Source organism: Stigmatopora nigra, chromosome 2, assembly GCF_051989575.1.
Source record: "Stigmatopora nigra isolate UIUO_SnigA chromosome 2, RoL_Snig_1.1, whole genome shotgun sequence".
NCBI classification, from domain to species: Eukaryota; Metazoa; Chordata; class Actinopteri; order Syngnathiformes; family Syngnathidae; genus Stigmatopora; species Stigmatopora nigra.
The window spans coordinates 14,509,181-14,532,512 of NC_135509.1; the positions used below are offsets into that span (position 1 = coordinate 14,509,181).

General features: G+C 38.0%; 2 protein-coding genes across 4 annotated transcripts in view; one reads left to right on the forward strand and one right to left on the reverse strand.

The window, feature by feature from the left end:
* LOC144211685 (A-type voltage-gated potassium channel KCND2-like) overlaps positions 1-23,332 on the reverse strand; it is a 42,347-nt gene that overhangs the window by 16,480 nt on the left and 2,535 nt on the right. The window lies entirely within an intron of this gene.
* The window catches only part of LOC144211700 (uncharacterized), a 99,345-nt gene that overhangs the window by 13,612 nt on the left and 62,401 nt on the right, over positions 1-23,332 (forward strand). Inside the window, exons 1-4 of one of the 2 annotated variants that reach the window (XM_077739133.1) lie at positions 855-894; positions 1,236-1,261; positions 1,702-1,783; positions 16,324-16,408. In XM_077739133.1, coding sequence (XP_077595259.1) covers positions 16,384-16,408 — 25 coding nt within the window. In that variant the 5' untranslated portion in view covers positions 855-894; positions 1,236-1,261; positions 1,702-1,783; positions 16,324-16,383. Of the gene's footprint in view, positions 1-854; positions 895-1,235; positions 1,262-1,701; positions 1,784-16,323; positions 16,409-23,332 lie in introns of those variants that run through there. The other variant, XM_077739125.1, reaches the window with a different exon arrangement.

Here is a 23,332-nt window from a genome sequence, read left to right on the forward strand (position 1 = left end):
ACCCTATTAAATGTGCCATGCTTAACTCATTAAAAAGTCCATTTTGTCAAGCAGCAGTTTGATTCGGCTTTGAAATCACAATGAGACGACCGCAATGCAGCTAATTTCATTAGTAGATTAGTCATTTTGCATCATCGACTGATTAGAATCAAATAAGTAAGCACACACGGCGTCAGTGTTTCTATGTGAATAAATATGGCGATGAAACCGATTCATTTCAGAACCACTATTTTTTTCCTCCATGTGATTAGTCTAATTCATCATTCCTCCTTGTCTTGCATCTCATCATGTTGGACAACAGGAAATTCCCTATTAAATGTCCAATGTCCTCTACTGTGCATGCCGACTGACCGTGAATGAGGAGATCTTTCCTATTAACTGACATAATCATGTCAAGGTCATCAAGTCGGGTGTAACCATGGCGATTAAATTGCGCTATTTTTCCCTCACCATGCTTTTGATTTTACCATGTTGTGCTAATTTAACACGGATTAAAATGTAATGTAATGTAAATCCTAATCAGGAAATTGCATCCTATTTCTTTTCTTTTTTATTCTGTCCTCTGGTTTCCAACACTGTCCAGAATGAAGTAAATACCAGGAAATAAATTCAGGTGAAAGCAGTAATATTGGATGTATATATATCTAGTGAAACACCAACTTGTTTTAGGAGTACTGAATCAACATTAAAAACAATGAAGTGAATGCTAAGTAAGACAATTGGCATAATAAAGGTGTTACTGAAGAATAATTGAATGATTTCTTGTTCATTAACATTCCAAGCAGGATATTATACTGACATTACTGCGTTATCTTCTAATCCATCTCCTAATTGGCCATTATTTTTTGTAACAGGTGTGTGGTTAGTCAGGTGCTTGCCACGACACCTGCTGAGGTAAAATTTCATTCTGTGCAGTTACGCTTAACAATTGGGATCATGTTTCAGAATGAATCACAAATTATATTGTTTTTGTATTTTTGGTTGTCTGTCCTCTATAATTTTCTAAAAGGGTGTGATTTAGAGCTCTCTGTGTTCCCATATTATAGTCTGAAATTTTGTCAATTCAAATGATTATTTATTGATATGGATTTTTTATGCACTCTAGTCTTTCTATGGTCGTTTGGGGTAATGGAGGCACACTTAGGTGCTTTTCATGTGGTAACTTTCATTTCTATTTGCAATGAATATGCCATTGGTTTGACTGAGTAGCACACTGACACTGTTTTTCGTTTCAGGGTCTGCAGCCTGGAGTTGAAAGCCAGTTAAGTTACAACACAGCACCACAGCTTGTCCCAGTACATCAATATTCAAAGGCTACCCCAAAAAATGTCTACTCAGCCTTTTTTAACCTGTGTGTAGGAAAAACCACAGATAATGTTCCATGCATTTTTACTTAAACTCCTATCTACTGCTATTTCAAATGTGTTCTCTGCAAAAAAACAGTGAAATATGTCCAACCTAATACATCTAAGTGAATTAAATTAGTTAACCACTACTGTGCCTTGCTTTTCACTTCACAGCAATTGGGTCCTGCGCTCATTCGCCAGCGTACCAGTAAACTTAGTAAGATCTACTTCAAGAGTACATAGAGTCCTTAGGAGAACAACAGTGATACAACCACAAACTAGATCATTCTGTTTGGATACTGGAAAAGCCATGGATTTAGACATAGTTTAAGTGTCCTTTCCTCTGTGAAATTAGATGACACAAGGTTGCTGGAAGGGCTGTGTTTTCTCTTTGACCTTCGTCGGCTGCCACCTTGAGCTCTCCTTCAGTTCTAAAGGTAATTCACTCACTCAGTTACATTGTTTTAATGACCATGATCTCATGTGTAAGAGAATGAAAACCTTGTCAGTTACCTTTATTATGCATCAGTTCATATCAAGTTTAAAGTGAGTTGGACAAGAAAACGGCAAGGTGATAATGCCCGACACTGTCAGTACAGCACCATATCCTTTGGGTTCTGTGGGAGATGCAAAAATCGACAAAACATCTAATTTTTACGTGACATGCATGGGAGGGTCTGCTTTTTTTTTTAATACGCAGATGAACATGGTTGCCTCTACCTTCTGAAGAAGCACAATATTCCTCCTTGCTGACAGCTAAATAATAGATGTACCCAAAAAAATAAATAATTTTCCTGCTCAACTCCCTCATGTTCGTACAGCTATGAATTCAGTATCTCAAGGAATTGGATTACTCTACCTTCATGTCAGTAACTCACAAGTGAAATAAGATATAAAGTCGGTATAACAGGACCAAAGGATTTATAGAGTGCTGCAGAACAGGTCTTAAAACAGGCTATGGCACATTAAAAGCACTCATAAAACATTTAACTTAAATAAACAAGAGTGATTTGGGATACCTAATTTTTCCTTTCTTTGTCCTGGTGTCACATAAGAATGATGCACCAAAATGAATTTGCTGAATAATCACATCAACAATGCAAAATGTTCACTGGAGTAAAGCAGCCCATCACTGGTGCATGATCCTTTTGGAATATTGATGAAAAACACAAGAATCTGCATTTTTTTGTCAGGATATTTAAATATTTAGAACATCTCTCCCAGGAACAAACTGTTAAACACCAATGATGTGAAAGAGACAGGCTACGTCAACAGTCAGCATCTCTTCACCGTTGCCACCATTTCCAATTCATAAGAAAAACCCAATCCTTATCAGATCCCACAATGCTATACATCATTCCTATCGGTATGCTTCGTAACTCAGGCTACAAGCCAGAGTACAACATACAAAATGTTTCCTGCCTTGTGTTTGGACGCCAAAACTGATGGGATTGGGAGTGTGTGGGCTGATAGGACTCAGCTCTGATGCTATCCCTCGGATATACATCGTTATTGAGGAGTTGGGAATTCCACAGGCAATGGGATTAGCCTGCTAGATTTTCACCACAGGTGATAAGGGATGGAAAGGAAGGCTGGCAGAAGCTTCACAACATAATGGGGAGATGGCAGAGTGGAGATAGGAGGGAAGGCACAGGACATTGCTTCTATGTATTTCGTGTAGCTACAAACAATTGCAAACTTTTACATTTATGTATCTCTTTTATGATTACACTGAAATAAGTTCCACAAAATAATTTCTATGCAGATCTGAAATAGAAATATGTATGTATACCTGAATAGTAGTTGGTACCATAGCAAAAAACAACAGTAATTTAAAAAAATATCACACTTAACTTATACTTCAATTGTTGGTTTGCATTCAACCTGATTCAGTTGTGGAAATATTGTTCTAAACAAGCCACCCAAAAAAGTCTTTATGGATACATTTAAAACAAAGTGGCTCCCTAGAGTCGACAAAAACTGTTTTCTTTTCTTTAGCAGAAGGTTACAATATTTAAAGTTCAAACTGTGGTAGCAACTGTGTTGAACCCACTTTATAATTATACAGGAAACTCCAGTATGTATTGTGACGCGTTTCTGTCAATGTGGCCTTGATGCGACAGTTCAATGTTTATCCCCAACTAACGTGAGCTACAGAGACCCAATAAAGGGCTATCTGATTCTTTTCTTGATGACATGCAGACACGGATGAATCATATTGATTAATACTTCACATATAGCACTGACAAAGGCACCTCAGCGCACCATCGCTCACATATCAAGCATGTATTCCCTCAGCCCCCTAAATCCAAGTTTAACCCTTACCCCAGTGTTAAAAAGAGGTTACCTATCGCGGCAGCTTTAACTCTAACATCTACACTGTCTCATTTGGGAGATTGTAAGGGAATGTGATTAAAAAAAGAAGCTTCCTTCATTTCTGACTGCTGGACTCGCCTGCCTGCTTTTTCCATCAACGAGTCGAGGATAAAACACCTCATCCTCTTTTTTTTCTCCTCCCCCATTCTCCATTATCATGCTATGTTGGAAGAGAGGCTTGACATTTTTCTTTTACTCTGCTCTCTTTACCTATTCAATGAAGAGCTGCTGACACACGAGGAACAACTGCTTCCCTCTATGAATTGGCTTCTTTTATATGATGCTTAAGGGAGGTCTTCATTGCCATCATTGCAAATGTATACATATATATAAACAGTGTCATGGACATTTCTATCATTCTATTGGAATTCCAAACATTTACCGACCAGGGGCAGCTTGTCAATAGACTGTGCCAGAGTGAGAATACCAAGGCCAATGTTTTGAGGGAATTCCAGACTGATAGACATTTCCAAGCTTACCAACCAGACTTGGTAGACTAAGACCAGAAGTAGAAAGTCTTGTGCCAAAACCGGCTGACATCAAGATCAGGAAGACAAGAAGATGGAGGAGTACATATTAAATCAACGGCACACAGAATTGTTGCCGTCGCGTCAACGCATTGACAGCTGTGCGAGTACACTTGGTGACGGGCGTCACTTTTTAAATCTCAGGCTTGGTGGTAAGATGGCTGGGTGGCTTTTGTTCTACACCGGTGGAGACATTTTTTATGATTAATCATTCAGTAGGGTGAGAAAGTGGAACCAATCATGCCTCATGCCTATGAATCATGTTTGCCATGCTGCGAGACATACTCAGCATCGCTTCAACATGAAGCATTTTTTCTATAGATATTTTTTAAAACCTTACAATGCATCAAATCAGTGAAATATGAATTGCGCAGTAGAAAGGGATCACTTTATCGGTTTATGCAATGATGAAAAGTACATCAACATACATAGCAGCTGCTGATCTTTGTTGGCAACAACGTGCTTAAGAATACACGTGTAAATCATGCATATATTTATGGTCCTTGAAAGTACATGTATGAATGTTTTTTTAGGCCAAATTGATGGCCTGCCAATCGCAGCTACTTCATTATATGACCAAATAAACAAGGTTGTTTCAGTTAGAGTGCCTCAGAGGTTTACTTGGAGTAAGAACCTCTGCAGAAAGAAATCAGACCTCCTGTGGGGTTTTTATAATTAGATTAGACATAATTCTAATGTTAGAACATATCACTTTGTAAGGCATTACACCCAATACTGGTTATGTGACATAACAAAATACAGGATGTCTCAATGAAAATGCTCCCAAAACCTGGCAGTCAGAGGGTAATGTGTCCTTGGAAAACTAGAACATAACAGACTTGCAAATGTGACAATGACAATATATGCGTCAGAATAATGTGGTCAACTGTCAGTCTAGGTCTGATGAAACCTTGCTGAAGTGACTTGAGTGAGTGATTTGTCATCTCTTTTCACCTCTCTCTTTGCAGCATTTCTTTAAAAAGCCTGAAGCTAAAAATACATTCACACCACGTCTGTATAATACTTGGATAATGCAATGATGCTGCTTTGTGTCTTGGAATAAAATAAGGGCAGGCACGGCTATAGATTATAAGGGGAGGTGATGATAAAGTTAAATCGTCAGGCTCCCAGGCGATTATGCAAATGAGTTCATTTCGTACCCAACATTATCGGAAGAGCTTTGATATTTTCTGGAAGGCTTTGATTAACCATTAAGTAAGTTACTACCAGCTCAGAACTTTGTGGGGCAGAGGTGAGGTTTAACACAGAAAAGACAATTAAAATGCTCAACAGATAGTTTGTAATTGCGGATTTAAATAGATGTAATGTGATGAGGCTGGGATTAATTAATTCCTGATGGAAAACCACTTAGGTATGTCCTCTTTGACCTATAACGTATGTTCAGGTGACCAAAAAGAGGTGATGGTGGTTTGGGGAGTGGCGGGTGAAAGGTGCTGCGGATTAGCGCCACCGTGTCGTAAAAAAAGGAACCAGTCTAGGAGCCTCATCACACTGACGGCAGATTACTGCTCTGCAGCGACAGAGCAGACGGTGCAAGATTAACTTTGATCTGCAATTTCTCTCTAAGCAGGAACTGGAAATCAGCTTTCTCCACCAAATGGCCTGAAACTCTTAGCTTGCAACATGTGCTCCAGACATTTACTAAAGAGTGCTGCCAGTGATTTGTGCCCTCTGGATTCAGACTCCTAGTACTACTGCAGTTAAAAGAAACAAGTTCAGGCCGTTACACATTTCCTTCAACTGCATGTATTTTCTTTTCTTTTTTGTTGTTTTGTTATCAAGAATCCAAGACATTCAAACAATTAAGTGTATAACATTATTAAAAAATGCTTTAACAGTCCATCCAATTGAAACAGAATCATTTTAAGAATGAAAAGAAAATTTCCATTTCATTGGGAATTGAGTAATTGGGTTATCAAAAACTGTCCATTGCAGGTCAAATCTTAAATATTTTTAGGTAATTTTAGGGTCTGTAGTAGAATCTAACTTACTTAGTATTCCATTTGTATAATGACAAAAAAAGCACTACATTTGAGTACGTTGGCCACCACTGCCTAAATTATTTCAATTAAACAAGAAGGAAGAGGAGTCAGCAGCAAGTTAAAAGAAATATTTGAATGTCTTGGCTGGAGGCTGACAGGAGAAGAGTGTAAAAATGTCCTGAGCTCTCCTTCAGAAATGGTGGCCAGCTTTCAGGCTGGTGACAGCAGTGTGCCCGCCAGTAAAACCGTTGCGGTGAAGCAGCGAGAACCTGCAATGGAGCATTGAGGAGGAACTGAATCTTCTCCAACAGCTGCCAATCGGCCCGTGGGGGGCAGAGCAGAGTTGCAAGCTGCTCCTATGTATATTCTCCATTCCCCTGTCTTCCTACTTCACGAGCATGGGGACATCATTACTTTTTCCCATTTCATTCCACAAGAGTTCTCCTGTCAAATCAAAACATGACATGAGAAATAATAACTTGGGGCCATGGGCGGAACAGCAACACAACTGAAAGGTCATTTTGTTGATGAAAATTGGTTTCACAGCCGCACAATCTATCAGTCGTCAGTGGCGTTAGTGTCTGCTTTCACTACTATAGTGGCTCAAGATGACCTGGGGCAACAAGGGGGAATTATCCGTACTAAATGACTCAAATCCTATTATTTATAACTTAGAAATCTTCTCAACACCAGAGTACATGTCTTATGATAACTAATGATGTTGACATTGCCTAAAAAAAGGGAGGATGAAGGGAAAAAGCATCGACCTTAAAAAGGAGAATTCAAACCCACCGTTAACAATCGTGACTGAATTAAGGTTATTCATTTTAATCACACTACAGCATGCCCTCCCTCCCGCTATCTCGAGGGGGTTTGCTATATTTAAGCACTTTTTCATTTATTTTTGTGTTTTTGGTCTTGGCTGATAGCGTGGCAATTGCTTTGTGGGACGTCTGCCCTTGAAGAAGCAGACAACAGAAGGAGATATTTATACATACTGTAGATGTGAAGTTGGAAATGAGCTGTATCAAATTTTCACGCCTACATCTTTGACTGTGTTAAGAAATCAAATCATTGCCTTTTTGTCCCTACACCCCCCACCTGGGTTTGAGCTTTTCTTTCTTTTTTGTTGTGGTTCAATGTTTCTCTTCAAAAAGAGAAGCGGTATTGGTTTAATACATCATCTCTAACACTCAATGACAGTCCTCAGGGAGAGGCAGAACAAGCCTGATCGTTCTTTCTCCATTTGTCGTATCTATTTCTTCTAATTGGACTTTTCCATCTGTTGAGGTCGACAAATAGCCTTCTGGGGATTTTGTGGCTAAAGCATCCAATCAGAGACTGTCATACATTAGCGAGAATGTACCTGGAGTGTTGCCATACATTTCAGGGGGGGGGGGGATCTGTGAATAAGTACAGTTATGCTGCATGCTGAAGGTGCCTTCAACAACAATTTGAAAAATGAACAAGCCGAAAGGGAAATTTCACGATTGATGTTGGGCTTCTTAGCCTTGCTGCTTGCTTTGGTATTGACTTAATCTCAAGCAATGTTGATACATAGTGTCTTTGCTGTCCCCAGTGATGGAATTTACCAACTCGGCTTTCAGGAGATATCGTCCAATTTTCACTATGAGATGTTAATGATATGTGAAAATGTGCTCCTTTTGGTTATCGCTCTACATATCCCATTGATTGTGAGTCAAACACACGGGAGCGAGCAGTGGGACATGTGACAGTGTATTTGTGGTGATGATTACAGTCCATTAACTTTGATGGATACTAGTTCTTAGAAAAGGCGACGGGTGCTGTGACGGCTGTGCCGTCACTTGTTTTCTGATAACCGAATGTCGCCACAATATTGCAGTCGTAAACTGGCCTTGTGAGTCGGCAAAAGACTGGTACTTGCATTTAATGCAACTTCAATTTAATGTTGAGTCAACCTGACGATATGCCAGCAAGGGAAGCGTTGTCTTTTGAACTTTCAAGCAGTTGAGAGCATGTCTGTATGTGAAACCGAATGAGACAAAAGCATTGTTGGGAAATTGATTGCCACGTCCGCTTTTATTAATGGCAATGTCTCGGTGGCTTTTTTTCCTCGGCTCTACTCGCCTTCTTCCCTTCTCGCTCCAATATGAGACTCTTACTCAGAACGAGACATTCTATTTGTCGGTGGACTAATCAAACACAAACTAGAAATCGAACTCCCTACGCTGATTCAAAGGAATTAAGGACAATTGGCTAAGAGAGAAAATCCAAATTATGTTCATCTGTTTATGGCTTTGACCAAATACCTTGGGGGGAAAAAAACCCACACAGAAATGCAGTCCTTAAGCTCCTTAGATACAGTAGAGATAGAAATCCTAAATGGAAGCTCAACCAACACAACGTGAACATGTATTAGACTAACAGACTAAGCAGGCATTTTGGAAAATGAAGATGGAAAATATTTAATTTAAAGATTGTTTAAAATGATCTGTCTGCAGTTCAATTGTGGGTTCTGACATAAGAAAAAAGGCTCATTGGTTCGAAAAGGTCAGAGGTGTTCACGCCATAAGCGATTTAGAAAGTCTCTTTCAAGGTGTATGAGATCTATTCTTGGAGTATAACTTTTATCAAGACTGCTTTTCTTGAGGTCAAAGTTTAACGCATATTCTTCCACATGGGCACACAAAAAAGAAAAGGTTCTTGTTCCACCTATTATCATTGAGGCACATACATCTTGGACTTCATGGATGGAAAAAGGTCCCTGAGTGGTCACTTGTTCGCTTAACAGGTTTTTTGCAACACAAATTGTCCAATTCCATGGAAACTGTCACCGTTAAAGACTCAATTGGTATCCAATAAATGCTGGTATCAAATGAAGGCAATATCAATTTTTATTGATTAAAGTGAAAAAGCTATGCATGAGTTCATCATCATTCTTCCAAATCATTATTTTTCCCGCCCCATCATGCAGACAAAGTGAAAAAACAACCTAAAATTAGATTACGAGGGAGAGAGTGCATACGTGCTAAAATTGATGTTAACCCTGTTTCATGAGTTATTTAAATGAAGAGACAACAAATATGTCTGGAGAGAAGTTCTTTGATTACCATCCTTAAAGTCAAGAATAATCACAATTTTAGAACTCTAAGATGTTTCCTTTTCTTCCACCTAATCTGAACAAATCCAGTTTTCTTGTCAAATATGGTTTGGTGCAACTAAGAAACAGGAGCGCCTTAAAGTCTAAAAAACGCAATAGTACTGATGCAATAAACAGTGTGACATTCTTTTTGTGTACATTATATGCTCAAATCTTAAAACACCAACACTGCTTAGCTGTTGATGGAAAATGGAAGACAAAAAATCCAATATCTTCTGCCTGTCATGTGACTGCTCTGAATTTAAAGGGAATTGAGCACAATAAATGCATCATTACCGTTTCAGTCCTGTGAAGATTTATTGGTTAATTTGTGTTGGGAATGTGGCAGTAAACTCCTGATTTATTGCACTGCTAATGCTTTAAGGCCATTGGTCGTTGATTTGTGGAATTGGATTACATCATTGTTGTGTTTGCTTGTGATTGGATATGTGAACCACCTGAGCTGCATAGAGTTGTAATACGGTGTACTCTTGCCATATTGCTCTTCCAAGTCCACACTTCTACTAGAGTAGGGATTTGAAAAAGATTGCTTTTCTTATTGTTTTTTAGTATATTGTATTAACAATTTGGATTTTGAAATAAATAGTAAGTAGGGGCCACATTGTGGTCTACTGAAAGAGATGTAGCATGTAATTTAGGGCAATAGGAGGCAGACAAGATTTCAAATTAATCTCCAGTTATAGTTCCCAGAGAGCAAATAGAATATATGCTTTGAGGCCCAAGTATTGTTCAATGTGCTTTTGGTATGTGTGGCTGGTCCTAGGTGTGTGTGTTAAAGTAGCCGTTATTTGAAGGTTTCTATCTATCATAGAATCTATGCCTATTTCCGTTTGGCTATCTTGGAGTTTCATATCTGGATTATGCATTTATATTTTGCTTGGTGGTTGATTTTTGGCAAATTCCCACAGGGGTTGCCACGATGAAATCGTGGAATATCCCGTTAGATTTAGCACACAATTGTGTTATATGTATAGATGAATATTAACACTATCATATTTATTTCTAAAATTGCTACCATGGAAGGTGTCTGGAGAGCATCGTAATTCCAGTATCCAGGTTGAAGACATACTGACAGTCTGAGGTAGAATCTCTTAAGACTAAGACGCTGACAGCTACACACCTGAGATAGAAATTAGTCGGGGGGTAAATATACCCCCAAGCATCCCAGACGCCCTGTTTTGTTTCTGTTTGACCAAGCGGCCTACATTAGGTGATGTATGTCGCTATTTATAGCAGTTGGGGCACTCTGGAAACAGCTGCCATGCGTCAGGGTGACAGGCCGAAATCTTTCTTCGCAGTAAGATCGCCGTGCCAGGCCGTCAGGACGAAGCTCTTTATGCCCAACAGAAAATGGGCCAGACTCTCTTATCATTCCTACAGCGCACACGGAAATAAAATAATCTATGGAGCCTTTGGCAAAGACAAAACAATGAAAGTGGGTTAACAGTGGCCAGCGCGGGTAGCCAGATCCACAGTCGTCCAGATCTTCCATTCAAACAGGATATTTATCACAAGGAGCTTTTTTAATGTGGCATGCTGGCACCATAAACTGGCCCAAGATCCCACATAGATCCGCGGAGGAGCGAGATGTCGGGTGAAGAGCGAGATTCAAGCCGCCAGCGATGATACCCACTTCGGTGCTATGAGGCGGGTCTTTTAGGTATTGTCAATAGACTGTAAAGCAAAAAAACGCTCATCAAAGTTAAAGCACACTGTCGGAAAGAGATGACAAGCCGAGCTTTCTGTTAATCTGTTACATAAAAGACGACATTGATTGCAACACGCTCGGAGGATGAAAGACGCTTGCTGATGGAAAACATTACATGCTACGCTCTGCAGAATTTACATGCAGGTGATAGATAATCGTTGACTTGTAGCTTGTATTTTTTTTCAATGTATATAAATTAGCTCTGTCAAGAGATTCTGAGATATTCTACTCCAATTTTAATTAATCTTTTCACAAAAACAAAGTGATGTTAGAAACAAATTGCCTTAATGGTATTTCACTTTGGGAAAGCATACAAATGTCCATTAACAGAGCAAAATAGACTTAGAAATTAATAAGCTTTTTTGGTCAAAACAATATTTGATTGTGAAGCAAGTGATCATACATTAAAGCTGTTCAAAAGTACATTCAGATTGCTAATGTTGTTGTAGAATAAACAGTTCTTCAGCTAAAGTGAGACGTTATATTGTTTTTCTGTTTTGCTGTTCAGTCCATATTCAGGTGTCACCTGCAATGATTTAGGTCAAGGTCTAGTCATGACATAAAAAAAAAAAACATAGTAAGTAAGTGTGGTGCCCCAAGGCACATGTGTAATTCAGACTTCATATTCTCTAGAGGATACTGTAAGATCATTTCGTCACGAATCAGTCATGGTTTATGTAAATATCAGTACAGGTTGTCCTTGGTTTAGAACAACCCATCGTTTGAAATTTCAAGGTAATGAACTAATTTAGCACATACAGTTACAGCAGTAATTGTTAAAAATGTAATTTGTGCATTCGCTGTCTAGGGGATTTTTGTTTAGTTCTGTCCCTGGTGGCTTTCCGCCTTACTGTGTGTAGTTTGCATGTTTCTCCCATGCCTCTGTTGGTTTTCTCTCGGTACTCCATTTTTCCTGCCACTTCCCCAAAACATCCATGGATTGTACAACCCAAAATGGCTGTGGGTATGAAGGTGTGCATATGTGATTGTTTGTCTCCAAGGGCACTGTGATTGACTGACTACCAGTTCAGGGTGTACCGTGTCTACTGCCTGTTGTTAGCTGGGGTAGGCTCCAGCACCCCCACGACTTTTAGGAGGATGGTAGGTTCAGTATATTCATTAATGTAGACTGACCCTGTTATTGGTGGAGACTTGTTTGACAAAATTTATAGTTTTATTAAAAATTTGGTGTTTTATACACAAATTGTAATTGTTGAGTGTCAGTTAAACATGAACTGGGAGTGACATAAAGCTAAAAATAAGTACAGTTTGAATCCTACTTGGAGAACTGTGAGAGGAGTTTTTTTCCATTTTGTTTTCCCATTGTTGTTTTACAATAATGTAATTGGAGAGTCAGAACTGCTGTAAATAAATCTTTTAAAAATATATTTTATAGGAGAATGCGTGTGTTTAAAGTATTATTATGGCAATAGATAAAACTTTAAACAAAAATGTTGTTATGAGGCCTTTCATTGACTTTCACCATTCTGGATTGTATTTTTCCTACTAATCTTCTTATTATTGTCTGTTATACTATTTTCTTTGAAAAAGCGACAACCAAGCTCGTGCACAAATACTGTCCTTGTAAATGCCATTCTCGGTGTGTAATGCGACTTCTGTTGAAGGTCATACAAACAATCTTGCTCTTCTATACAACATTAAATCCCCCTTGAATGATGGATCAAGCAGTTCGAAGTTACACGCTTTACAAACTTTTGTTTGGTTTTAACAGCAGAGTGATGATGAATATTTGTTTTGCCACAGCCCTCGAGTCTTTTGGCTCTTCAAAGGTAAAAAAAAAAAAATCCACCCTCAGCCATTGCATGGCACTGCAAGAAGTGGTTGTAATGATCAGGAATTGAGGCACAATAAAAACTGCTGCAACTGCGTCAGCTACAGCTCACACATTGTATGATCATTAGTGCTACAATTACATAAAAGTAACAACTGCAAGGCCATCGAGTAAGCATATGCTTAATGTCACAATTTATCATACTGACTATTTCCACAGAGGCATTTCTCACGCATAAATTTCAGGTGTTTTTTAAAAAAAAAAAATTCAATTTAGTCCCACTCGTTGCCTGCTAATTAGTTTAATGACCTTGTGTTGATGGCCTCTATGAAAATGTAATATTAATCTAAATCAGTTGGAAATTCTTTTTTCAAACTTGAAAAATGTTGTTAGCTAATTTAAATTAAAATCATGGTGCCGGATGGTTCCGCCCTCATTTTTTATGACCAATAAATAACAAAATGCACTTGAACAAATTCATTGGTGACTGAAAAGAATTAGCTTGCATTTGTGAATTAGTAATGGCAGTGTGAGTTCAGAAACCACCAAAATAGTAGAAACTTAATTCTGGGTTTAGTTTAGGTTTTGTTTTGAGGTATTGGCTTAATCTGAAATATTTTCTATAAATGTGTAATCATGGAATTTTGTTTAAATTCACAGTATTGTAAATTAATTGTCGCGCTCTTTTTTTTTTTTTATTTGGTCCTTCCATACACTGTTGCATGCCACCTTCCTAGCCAGTAATGTTCCTGTATAGTTTTAAATTTCTTTTATTTTTTGGGGAGCCACAGATTCTATCAGTTGTGAAGTCCACATTGAAATAATCACACACTCTACACCACTCAAGAATTTGCCAATGTTGCCCATTTTTTGTCACATATTTATCATGAGGCTGATATGATGACTGTACAGATCCAATAATGATTGCCACTGTTTAAAATCGACTTGCCGCGCTGTTGGGCGTTCCAGCAAAGTGATGAGGAGGCATTATGTGCGTCTGCATACTAATATCCGTGACCAGACCAGCCATTTTCATCTCTATGTAAATGCTGAGTATGTAAATACGGAAAGCAGCTCAAGACGAGGGGGCGAAGATGTGATTTCACAGAGGGATTTATCATTTGCGCATTATTTGATCCACTGATCTGATGGCGTACGCTTTCAATCCTGCACAGCACACCAATGGCCGATATAGAGGCAGTCACCAAAAAAGGCAATATGTCTTGCTTGTATCCATTCACTCAGGCTTGGTCAGATTTTCGCGGGCTGTAAGATTGGATGCGAACAAAACCCTCGGTTGAGTAAATGCTCTTTAACAACAATAAAATTGAGGTGATGTATTTTCTCACATCCAGTCTTATTTCAGTATTGGCGCCTTCATTTCTGGTAGCTTTAATCTCGTCCCAGAAAATTCCATTAATCTTCGACGTAGTCATAAAGAAGTAGATGAAAACGCTGAGCTATAGCAGAAAAAGTCAACTTGGCCAATTCTATATTTTACATATTTACATTACATTTGCCCAAGTCTGAATTGACATCCCCATCCATTCTTTGTCTTTGACGGAGCCTGGAAGACGAGTTGTCAAAAAATATGTAATCAAATGGAAGGACAAGTATTCTGTCCTTATCACCTAGATTATCATTTTTCCACTTGACCATCTGCAATGATGCATGGCTGCTTTTAGATACCGCACATACACGACAAATTCCATTCCCCACATCACACTGAGACACTCATTGTATTATTTAATACAAAACAAGTGTATATAACCTCATTGTTTCTTCCTTTTTATAGGACATTCATTGAAATATTGTACCAGATCAAACATAGCCTGCTTGTTTAAATTATACAATGTTTTGAGATCATACTATTTAGCTCTCCAGTTCAACATACTTCATTTCTGTCAATATGGCATAAGATGGTAACAAAGTAAAACTTTCAGACTCAAGCTTTGAGGTGAGAACAAAAATACAAAATGTCCTATATTTTGTCTCTGCCTTGATGGTTGCACTGTTTTTTTTTTTGTTTTTTTGTTTTTACATGTATTCAATGCTTCTTCAATGAAAACATCTAATTTATGTGATAGGATACAAAACAACAAGGCGAAAATTTCCATTCATAAATAAGTCCGCTGGCATTAGCGGCGGATGTGCATATCCAAAATGACATGCCGTGTGTGGGTATTTCAATTGTTACAGTTAGGAGCACACTATCAAAAATTTGCGTCTTTGCTCGTCAAATTCACCGTCACTGCTAAAACGCGAGGCCTGACCACAACACTATCATTGAAGATTGTTGCAATGTTTCAGAGTAAGTGGGGCATTAGTTTTCAGTCATTATATAAAAAAAAATATATATATAGTTTAAATCCGTTGCACACTTTATTATCGGTGTAAAACCACTTATTCAAAGGACGGTTTAATTTACACTAGTTATGTAGTGATGGTTTTCACTCCACATTTATATAATGTACTTTCCAGTGAATTGCTAGATATTCAGATTCCCCAATAAGGTAAAAAGGCCTTTCTTTTTTAAAGAGTTTTCCACCATACTTGTAATCTGGCAATTGGAAAACTGATCTTCTAGCTCTCATCTTTTCCTCTGCCTCCTCAATCCCATCTTTACTATTTCTCAGAGATATGCAAAATGAATCTGCACCGAGCTAATTTCACCACTGGCCTCTCCTCATTATGTAAGATGTCAATTCAGGTCCAATATACCTGCTTGGTATTAGCATCATCTACCATACCTCATAAAGAACCTATAAAAAGGGCTCACCCTGTTGCTGGCTAATGGTGGCTTGAGTGGCTCACATTGGCCTTTGCTTGTATTACAGTTGTACATCACTTTGCCATGCGTGGCTTGGTGAATTTCATAATGTGCATAACACATAATACCGAGTCCATTATGTATTCATCTGAAGAAAAAAAATCACATTCATTGCATTAAAATAAAACACATTAGATGTTTTTGGTGTCTTTAGTGCCATATTATTAAGAAACATTCATTCATTTTCTATACCACTGATTCCCACAAGTGTTGCTAGAGCCTATTCCTGCTGATTAAGAGCACCAGGCACGGGAACACCCTTAATTGGTGACCAGCCAATCGCAGGGCACAAGGAAGTGGAAAAACATTCATGCTCACACTCATACCTAAGGGCCTAAGGATCAAATTCTTGATCCCAGAACCACATGGCCACTGTGCAACCTAATTGAGGACTATTCCTAAAAAAAAGTTACAAAAGTAGTTGTTTTGGGGGGTTAGGAGGAATGATAGGTTGCATTTATTTTAAAGGGACATTGATTGAACTTAGCTGATTCATTCTGTTTCGGCATGTTGTTCATGTGACCTAGTAATCAGGGTTTGTTTAGTTGAGCATGAGTCAGTTTTCTTACCATGGTAACCCCCCCCCCCCCCCCCAACAGCCAAAATATGGATTCTGCATGTTGGATTAACTTTAAACCTAACGGAACTAAACTCAGAAGATGAATTCTTCCATCAGGAAAACAAGTAAGATTATTCCTTTTTCCATTTGTACTCTGTGGATACTACATTCACTTGGCTGTATGATGTCTGCTGGAGTGTAAAATGTCTAATCTTGTCCAAGTTCCAGCCTGTTTGAGAGTGCCATCTTTCTCTCAAGATAAGAGACTGTGAATGTCTGGCTATTATTTGTTTTTGAGTCTATAGCGTCATGTGGCTGTGCACCTTTTAATGGTGCATGACACCAAACAAATTCCCACCAAAGGCACCCTGAAGTTTTAACTGGATTACATTTTTTAAAAAGTACAACTTTACCACATTGCCTACCTGGAGCACTGCAATTTATTCATTTGTTATCTTTTATGTACAGATGTAATGTTCACTTGATGTCAGTACTACTGTGCTTGCTTTCAGTGTGGGGAATTGTGGTGTTTGCATATAAGGTCATGATTACATCGGGGTCGGGGTGTCAAACAAGCTTGCATGATAATGGTTTGGCTTGTGGTGCTTTATGGGCCTTACAGTGACCCTCGTGTCTGTTAACCTTGCCTTTGCCAATGCATAAATCTCACCTTGACAGGTTTATGGAGCTCACTCGGTGAGTCTTTCCACTCATATTTAGTGGGTGGAGCAGCAGTACAGACAGACCAGTGGGCCATAAATTGTGTTAAGTGACTTTGCAATGTTTATTGCATGTACAACTAGTCTAAAATTAGGTTGATTGTATCTATTAGGACTTGGAATCATACCTTAAATCCCAATTCTATGTATTCTGACAGTAGAAAATGGAAGTGAAAAGGTTTGCCAAGATTATTTCACACACTTTGCTGATTGATTTCACATAATTTTATAAGTATGATGTTTGTATTTGAAAAGAAAAGCAGTAAAAGTTTATATCTACAGCAAGGTGATCACTTTAAAAATGTTATATCAATAATGTATCACAATTACATTGGAAATTGTCTACCTTCATCTTTTGAAAGTCATTCACCATCACCTGAGACTCTTTTCCATCTTAAAGAGTCATCAGGAGATAAAGGTACATGCACAAAAGTGCCTAAAGTACTCAGACCTTTAAAGTGTGTGTGAGTGTGTGTGTCTGTGTGTGTGTGCAGGGGGTCATCTGTCTCTATGTCCGCCCCTACGTGCTTCCAGGCCAGATCACAGCCAATTCCACCCAGTGCACCTCCCTGGTGGGTTGAGCTTGATTTCCGCTGTTTTCACAGCTGATCTCAGCAGTGCACTCCATTACACCTTAAATCACTTAAAAGATCTGAGGCACCAAAAACTCCCTCTGCAGCTAATTCACCTTGTGTGGATGATTCTGAGAAAAACAAGCAAATACTGCAACATCTGATGTTATTCTCATATGCAGGGTAACAAAATACATATCTCGTGCTCAAGTGCAATAAAAAATCACTAATGTAATTTTGCCACATATCAATTATTTCCCCTTCAATACTACATCTTCTTAAAGGAACCTTGATACTAAAACTTACCATGGCCCAGAATATATATTTAAGTAAAGAGCTGAGAAAAAAGCTGACTTGGTGTTAAACAATTTTTGTTATTTTACGATTTGACATTTTAAAGCAACTCTTATCCTAGCCTGATTGTTGTGGTACTAGATCCTATCATAGCTGTCAAAGGGAAAAAGATCACATCCTGAGCTGCTCACTAGTCAGTCTCAGAGCGAGTACAGAGACAGACAATCAGTAGGCATTTATATTCACACAATCACTGAATCGGAACTGAACCCACACTATCAGCACCAAAGACATGCCAATATACAACTCACTACACCATTAGTAATTTCTGTTTTAAGTGTAATTTGTATACTATTTAATTATATATTCACTGTGACTGTTGAATATTTTGATACAATAAGGTGATTGATTTAAATACAATATTTGTGTACAGTGTTTCCACATTTGCACAAAAATATTAAAAATTTATTTTATACAACTACTTACAAATCTTACTTACTCTTCATACAAAATATTCAGGTTATAAAAAATGGAAACATTTTAAGTCTAGATGCGATAGAAATTCCAAGTTACCAAATGCATGAATGGTATAAAATTTATAATATCCTCTTATACCATTCTGTTTTTTATTTTATCCTATTAGCTATTATCGGGGTTGCGACCACCAGCAGATTATAAGCGCCACCGTCTAACCAAAAGCCCCCTTTCCTGGAACTTTTTCATCTTTTCCTGGGGAGCTTAGCAGTGTCGTTCCAGGCAGCAGTGACTTCATGACTCATGTGCTTTTGACACTGGTTTTTCATGGAGTTATTTCGACTTGTTTCTTGAGTTTTTCTCTGTGGGTCTAATGCAGCTTTAATATTTGCTTTTCATTAAGGAACCAAGAAAGTTATGGTGCGAATGAAAAGTAGAAGCATGCTGTTATCAAAGTGTTCATGAGTCTTGCTCTCGCCCAGCTTGATTACAAATGCCTTGGGCATTTTAGGAAAATGATGAAAAGTCATCAAAGAAAATCGTTGTTGGATCAATATTTCATCAAACATATCATCATTTTAAATAGTGAGTTTATATAGGTTTACTCAGCTGCCAAACATTTTCCTCACCCAATGTCTTTGCATGTCCTGTACATTTTGATATCTTTAATACTAATAGTTTTTTTTCTCTTTGTTTCACACATTTCATACAAAAATAATAACAATCAGTGGACTTTTGTTTTTGGTTGGCTTACAGACTGATCTATTGATTCTATGGTGGCTTGTATGCAGATAATAAATATCACCGATTCTTGACATTGTGCATTAATCAAAAGTATTGGCACAGAGATTGATACATACTCTGATTGAAACAGTGATTTTGGGTTTAGATAACAATACTAATCAGATCTTAGGCAATGAAGGATGTGGTCAAATGATATGGTCAAATACATCAGTACGCATAGCGTTTAAGCATCAAACTGCTGCAAAAGTACCAACATGTTAGACCCACCAACACAGCATTGCATTGGATCATAATTCCATTTACAAGGTGACCAGGATTCCAAAAAAGGAACGCATCTGTTCGCACATGGCCAGCACAAAGCGCAGTGGGATAACAAAGAACACGGGATGCATGGCTGCACATATAGCCCGTAAATAAGCCGGATAAGACGGTGTTGTCCGATTTTTGGTGCCTCCGAGCTTTCGATGTGAAGGCGTGACACAGCTGCACAGCACTATTGATTCTCTGCTGGTCCTTTTCATTCAGGCTGCCTGCCAAGTGCCTCGGAACAGGAACCCCTGCTCTCACAACGTCTGTACGTCTGCTTAAGCACAATCAATGGGCCATCAGCAGGGGGGTGGGGGGTGTTTGTGTAGAAAGCATGCCACTATCTTAACTTCCATGGGATGTGAGTAAGGGAAATTTAAAGTATATGTAGTGGAAAGGCATCATGATCTTAGCATCATTGACTATCAGGCGTATGGTAAAAGCTTTTCAAAAGGTTTCAAATTGTGGTTCCTGGCAATAATAACCTGCTTGAGCTTATTCACCAAACTTTGCAAAAAATGCTTTGTTTTGTTCTTATCAGACTCTTGTTCAAAGAGCGGATCAATTGGCCTGCATACTGAACTCTGAAAAATGACAATATAATGACTCAACCATGCCAAATGAACCCATTTGTATTCAAGGCTTAGTGGGGCACATCAGGTTGTAACCAATTAGGCCAAGTATAGAAGACGCAGGGAAGCCTCTAAAGAACAACGCAATAAGTTTACTTTACTCAACTTCTTTTTCCATGACGAAAGGAAATAGATGCATTTCATGTGATGTACTATGTTTGTTTCTAAGTTGGCAACAGAGGATTTTTTCACATGGGACAATTCTGATGGATTGCAATACTTTGTTTTACATGAAGGGATAGATAATGTTTTTGAGCAAGTGAAAACCAGAAAATATAGAAACAATTTAAGACAAAAAATATCAAAGTTATTTTTATGATGTGTCATACTGGAAAAAATATTGATGGTGGTGGTGTGATTGGTTATGCAAATGATTGTCTTTCTCTGTGTGCTCTACAGTTGACTGGCAGCCAGTCTAAAGTGTAATAAGCCTTTCCCTTTGTTTTTATTCAGTAAGTCTGTCATGGATTACGTCGAGGTGAAAACAGCTCCAATTCCAAGGGTCTTTTAAATGAGTAATATGTATTTTGTCAAGTGCCTCTAAAGAAACACTAAGAGTTCACAAGGTGAACATAGTGATATCTACTTTGTGATCCATTGACAAGTACTCTCTTTGACACCAGCCATCTTTTATCTGTCTAGTGAGTGGCGGTGCTGAGCTAAGCCGGTGCAGCGGCATTGAGGCCTATAAGTGGCTGTGGATTGTGCATCTCAGTAATTATGCTCCAGATGGCAGCTCTTTTCAGGGAGTGGGCATATTGACCTATAGTTAATGCAAGAATCCTTGTATATGCCTTGGGGGAAAAAATGAGACATTTGCATATATACAGTGAATTTTGGCAATATCGTGGATTTTTAAGCCTGAAGCTCCAAATATAATATTACACTGTTTTAATGTGGTAGCACATTGGAACACAATGTTAAAGAGTACCTTATGCTCTCCTAGAAAAGATGTTGCAATGAAAAAAAAACTACAGATAGACTATTCTAATTGACAATGGCAATGGCTTATCAATTGTAAAAGTGTTTAAGATTTAGAGTAGCGTACAACTACAGTTTATCAGACACTAATGTGTCTTTAAATATTTGAACAAGGCCTGGTGTGATGTAATGGAATTCAAAACCAGTGCAAACCGCATTTTCTTTTTTTTATTAGATGGCTTTCTTTCAACTTTAAACTCCCTGTAGAGAATTTCGAATATGGCTGTGTTTAGATCTAATTAAAATATGCAGGGCAGCACGGTGGCCAAGTATGTCAGCTTTATAGTTCTAAGGTTAGATGCTCAAATTTTAACTCCTACCAGAGGGGAGTATGTATTTCATAGAAGACTGCAAATTGATGACTGTACACTTATGTAGCCAGTGAGTTGGTTTTATCAGACTTACATCAGTTGAACTAATAGTAATTTAATATGTCTAATAGCTCAAGATGTACCTGATGTAATCTAAAATTATCATCAACGTACACTGTGGCAACTTTGCAATCTTTGTCCTCCTTCTGCCACTAAAATTGTGTGTCATCAAGCCTACGGGAAGCAGTATGCAGTTGTCTGAAAAGATATTTTTAAACACAAATCATTTTTTTTTTTTAAAACAATGATCTGATTATTATTCCCTTGCTCTATAACCAGCAATCACGCTCTAGGCAGCCAAGCTCTGTGTTCTGGTTTATTGTTTCCATGAGGTACAAAAAAACAAAAAAGAAAAACAAAAAATATGGGGAGGAGGGAGCAGATGGTAGTTTTCAGCACCTCGGAAAGCATGCCACACCCAAGAGGCTGAGCAGTGCTGAATGATAGCAATGGTGTACGAGTTTGTCATGATGGGAATAACAGTAATATTAAGTAGTACATGCAAGCTGCTCAAGACAACTGAGCGAGTGCCACGCATCCATAAATTAATTCTGAAATTAGTAGCATGTAATTGTCTTAAACCTGCTTGATTAATTTAAGCCACTCCACATACTGAAGCTAGCATTGTACCTGATTCTTAGTCAGACATTTATTGCGTCTACTACGTGTAAAAGAGAAATGCTTTAATGAGCCCTGGAAGGGACATTCAAGAACACATCCATGTGAGATTTGTAACAGTACTGTGCAATGTATTGCTTAGCATGAGGCTCCACTGAGTACAGTGAATGTGATACCTAGCCTTTAAATGTGGATTTATATGACTAAATTCACCAGTGCCAACCCATAATTGACTGATTGCAGAAACCTGTGGCAACACAATAAAGGTTGTATTCTGATTGGACAAAAAAACTAATCCAACATCCAGATATAGTAAGTACAGCCTTGAAATATACTGTAAAATAACGTGAATAAACAATCTCATGGGACAGGTAATTTAGGTAGTAATGCTGCTTCCATGATGTACGACTGTCTCATAATAAAAGCAAAAGTGAGTGTCAGATGTAATACTATATCATTTAATAGCAAGTCTGTCAACACTAATAGTGTAAATATTTCATAAGTGGTTATATTATAGTTGAGTGCAGACGTATATTTTTGGCAGTGTAGTCATGCTGCAACAATCAATATGATTGTTTGGCTTCCTTTTTATGCACACGCAAAACAGAAATATTACTATTAGTATTCATAGATTAAAAACTATAGTAAATGTAATATATTTAAACACGGTGTATGTATAAATACATATTTATGGTAGAATGGATTCCAGTGACAATGTGCTTAGTAAATAACCTCAATTTGTAATGTCATGACTGAAGTAAGAGTAAAAATGTAAAAAATTGAAAAAATATCTTAACATGTACACTGAAGTAGTACAATAAAAATACATATACAGCAGGGAATAGTATGTTTTTTCATTCTTATTGCTCAGTCTCTGCAATTTATAAGTAAAAACCAGTGCCATCCACTTGCATAATTCGCTTTTCCAAATTCAATTGTGCCCAAGCATTATTGTGGTGGTGATTTATGATAGTGAACCAAAAGACAGATTGTGAACCATGTGCCTTGGCTCATTGGATTTTTACTACTTGTTGAGTAGGAAACTATTCAAGTTCGCCCAATATGACAAAAATATTGAATTTACTAATTGCCATTTCTGGATCTATCTATACCAGTGAAAGGCATTGATGTGACATTAAAACTCTTCCACTAGATACGGAAATTAGGCTGTGTTCACTTTTGCCTTAGTTCAGAGGTTGAGAAACACACTTGAATTTTTTTCTTCCAATGCATTTCCATTTCTCATTGTTCTGATCATTAACCTATCTTATTTTGCACAAGATTTAAAAAGCCAAGTAGTACAACAAATTGAGTGTCACCTAATGGACTAGTGTTTTC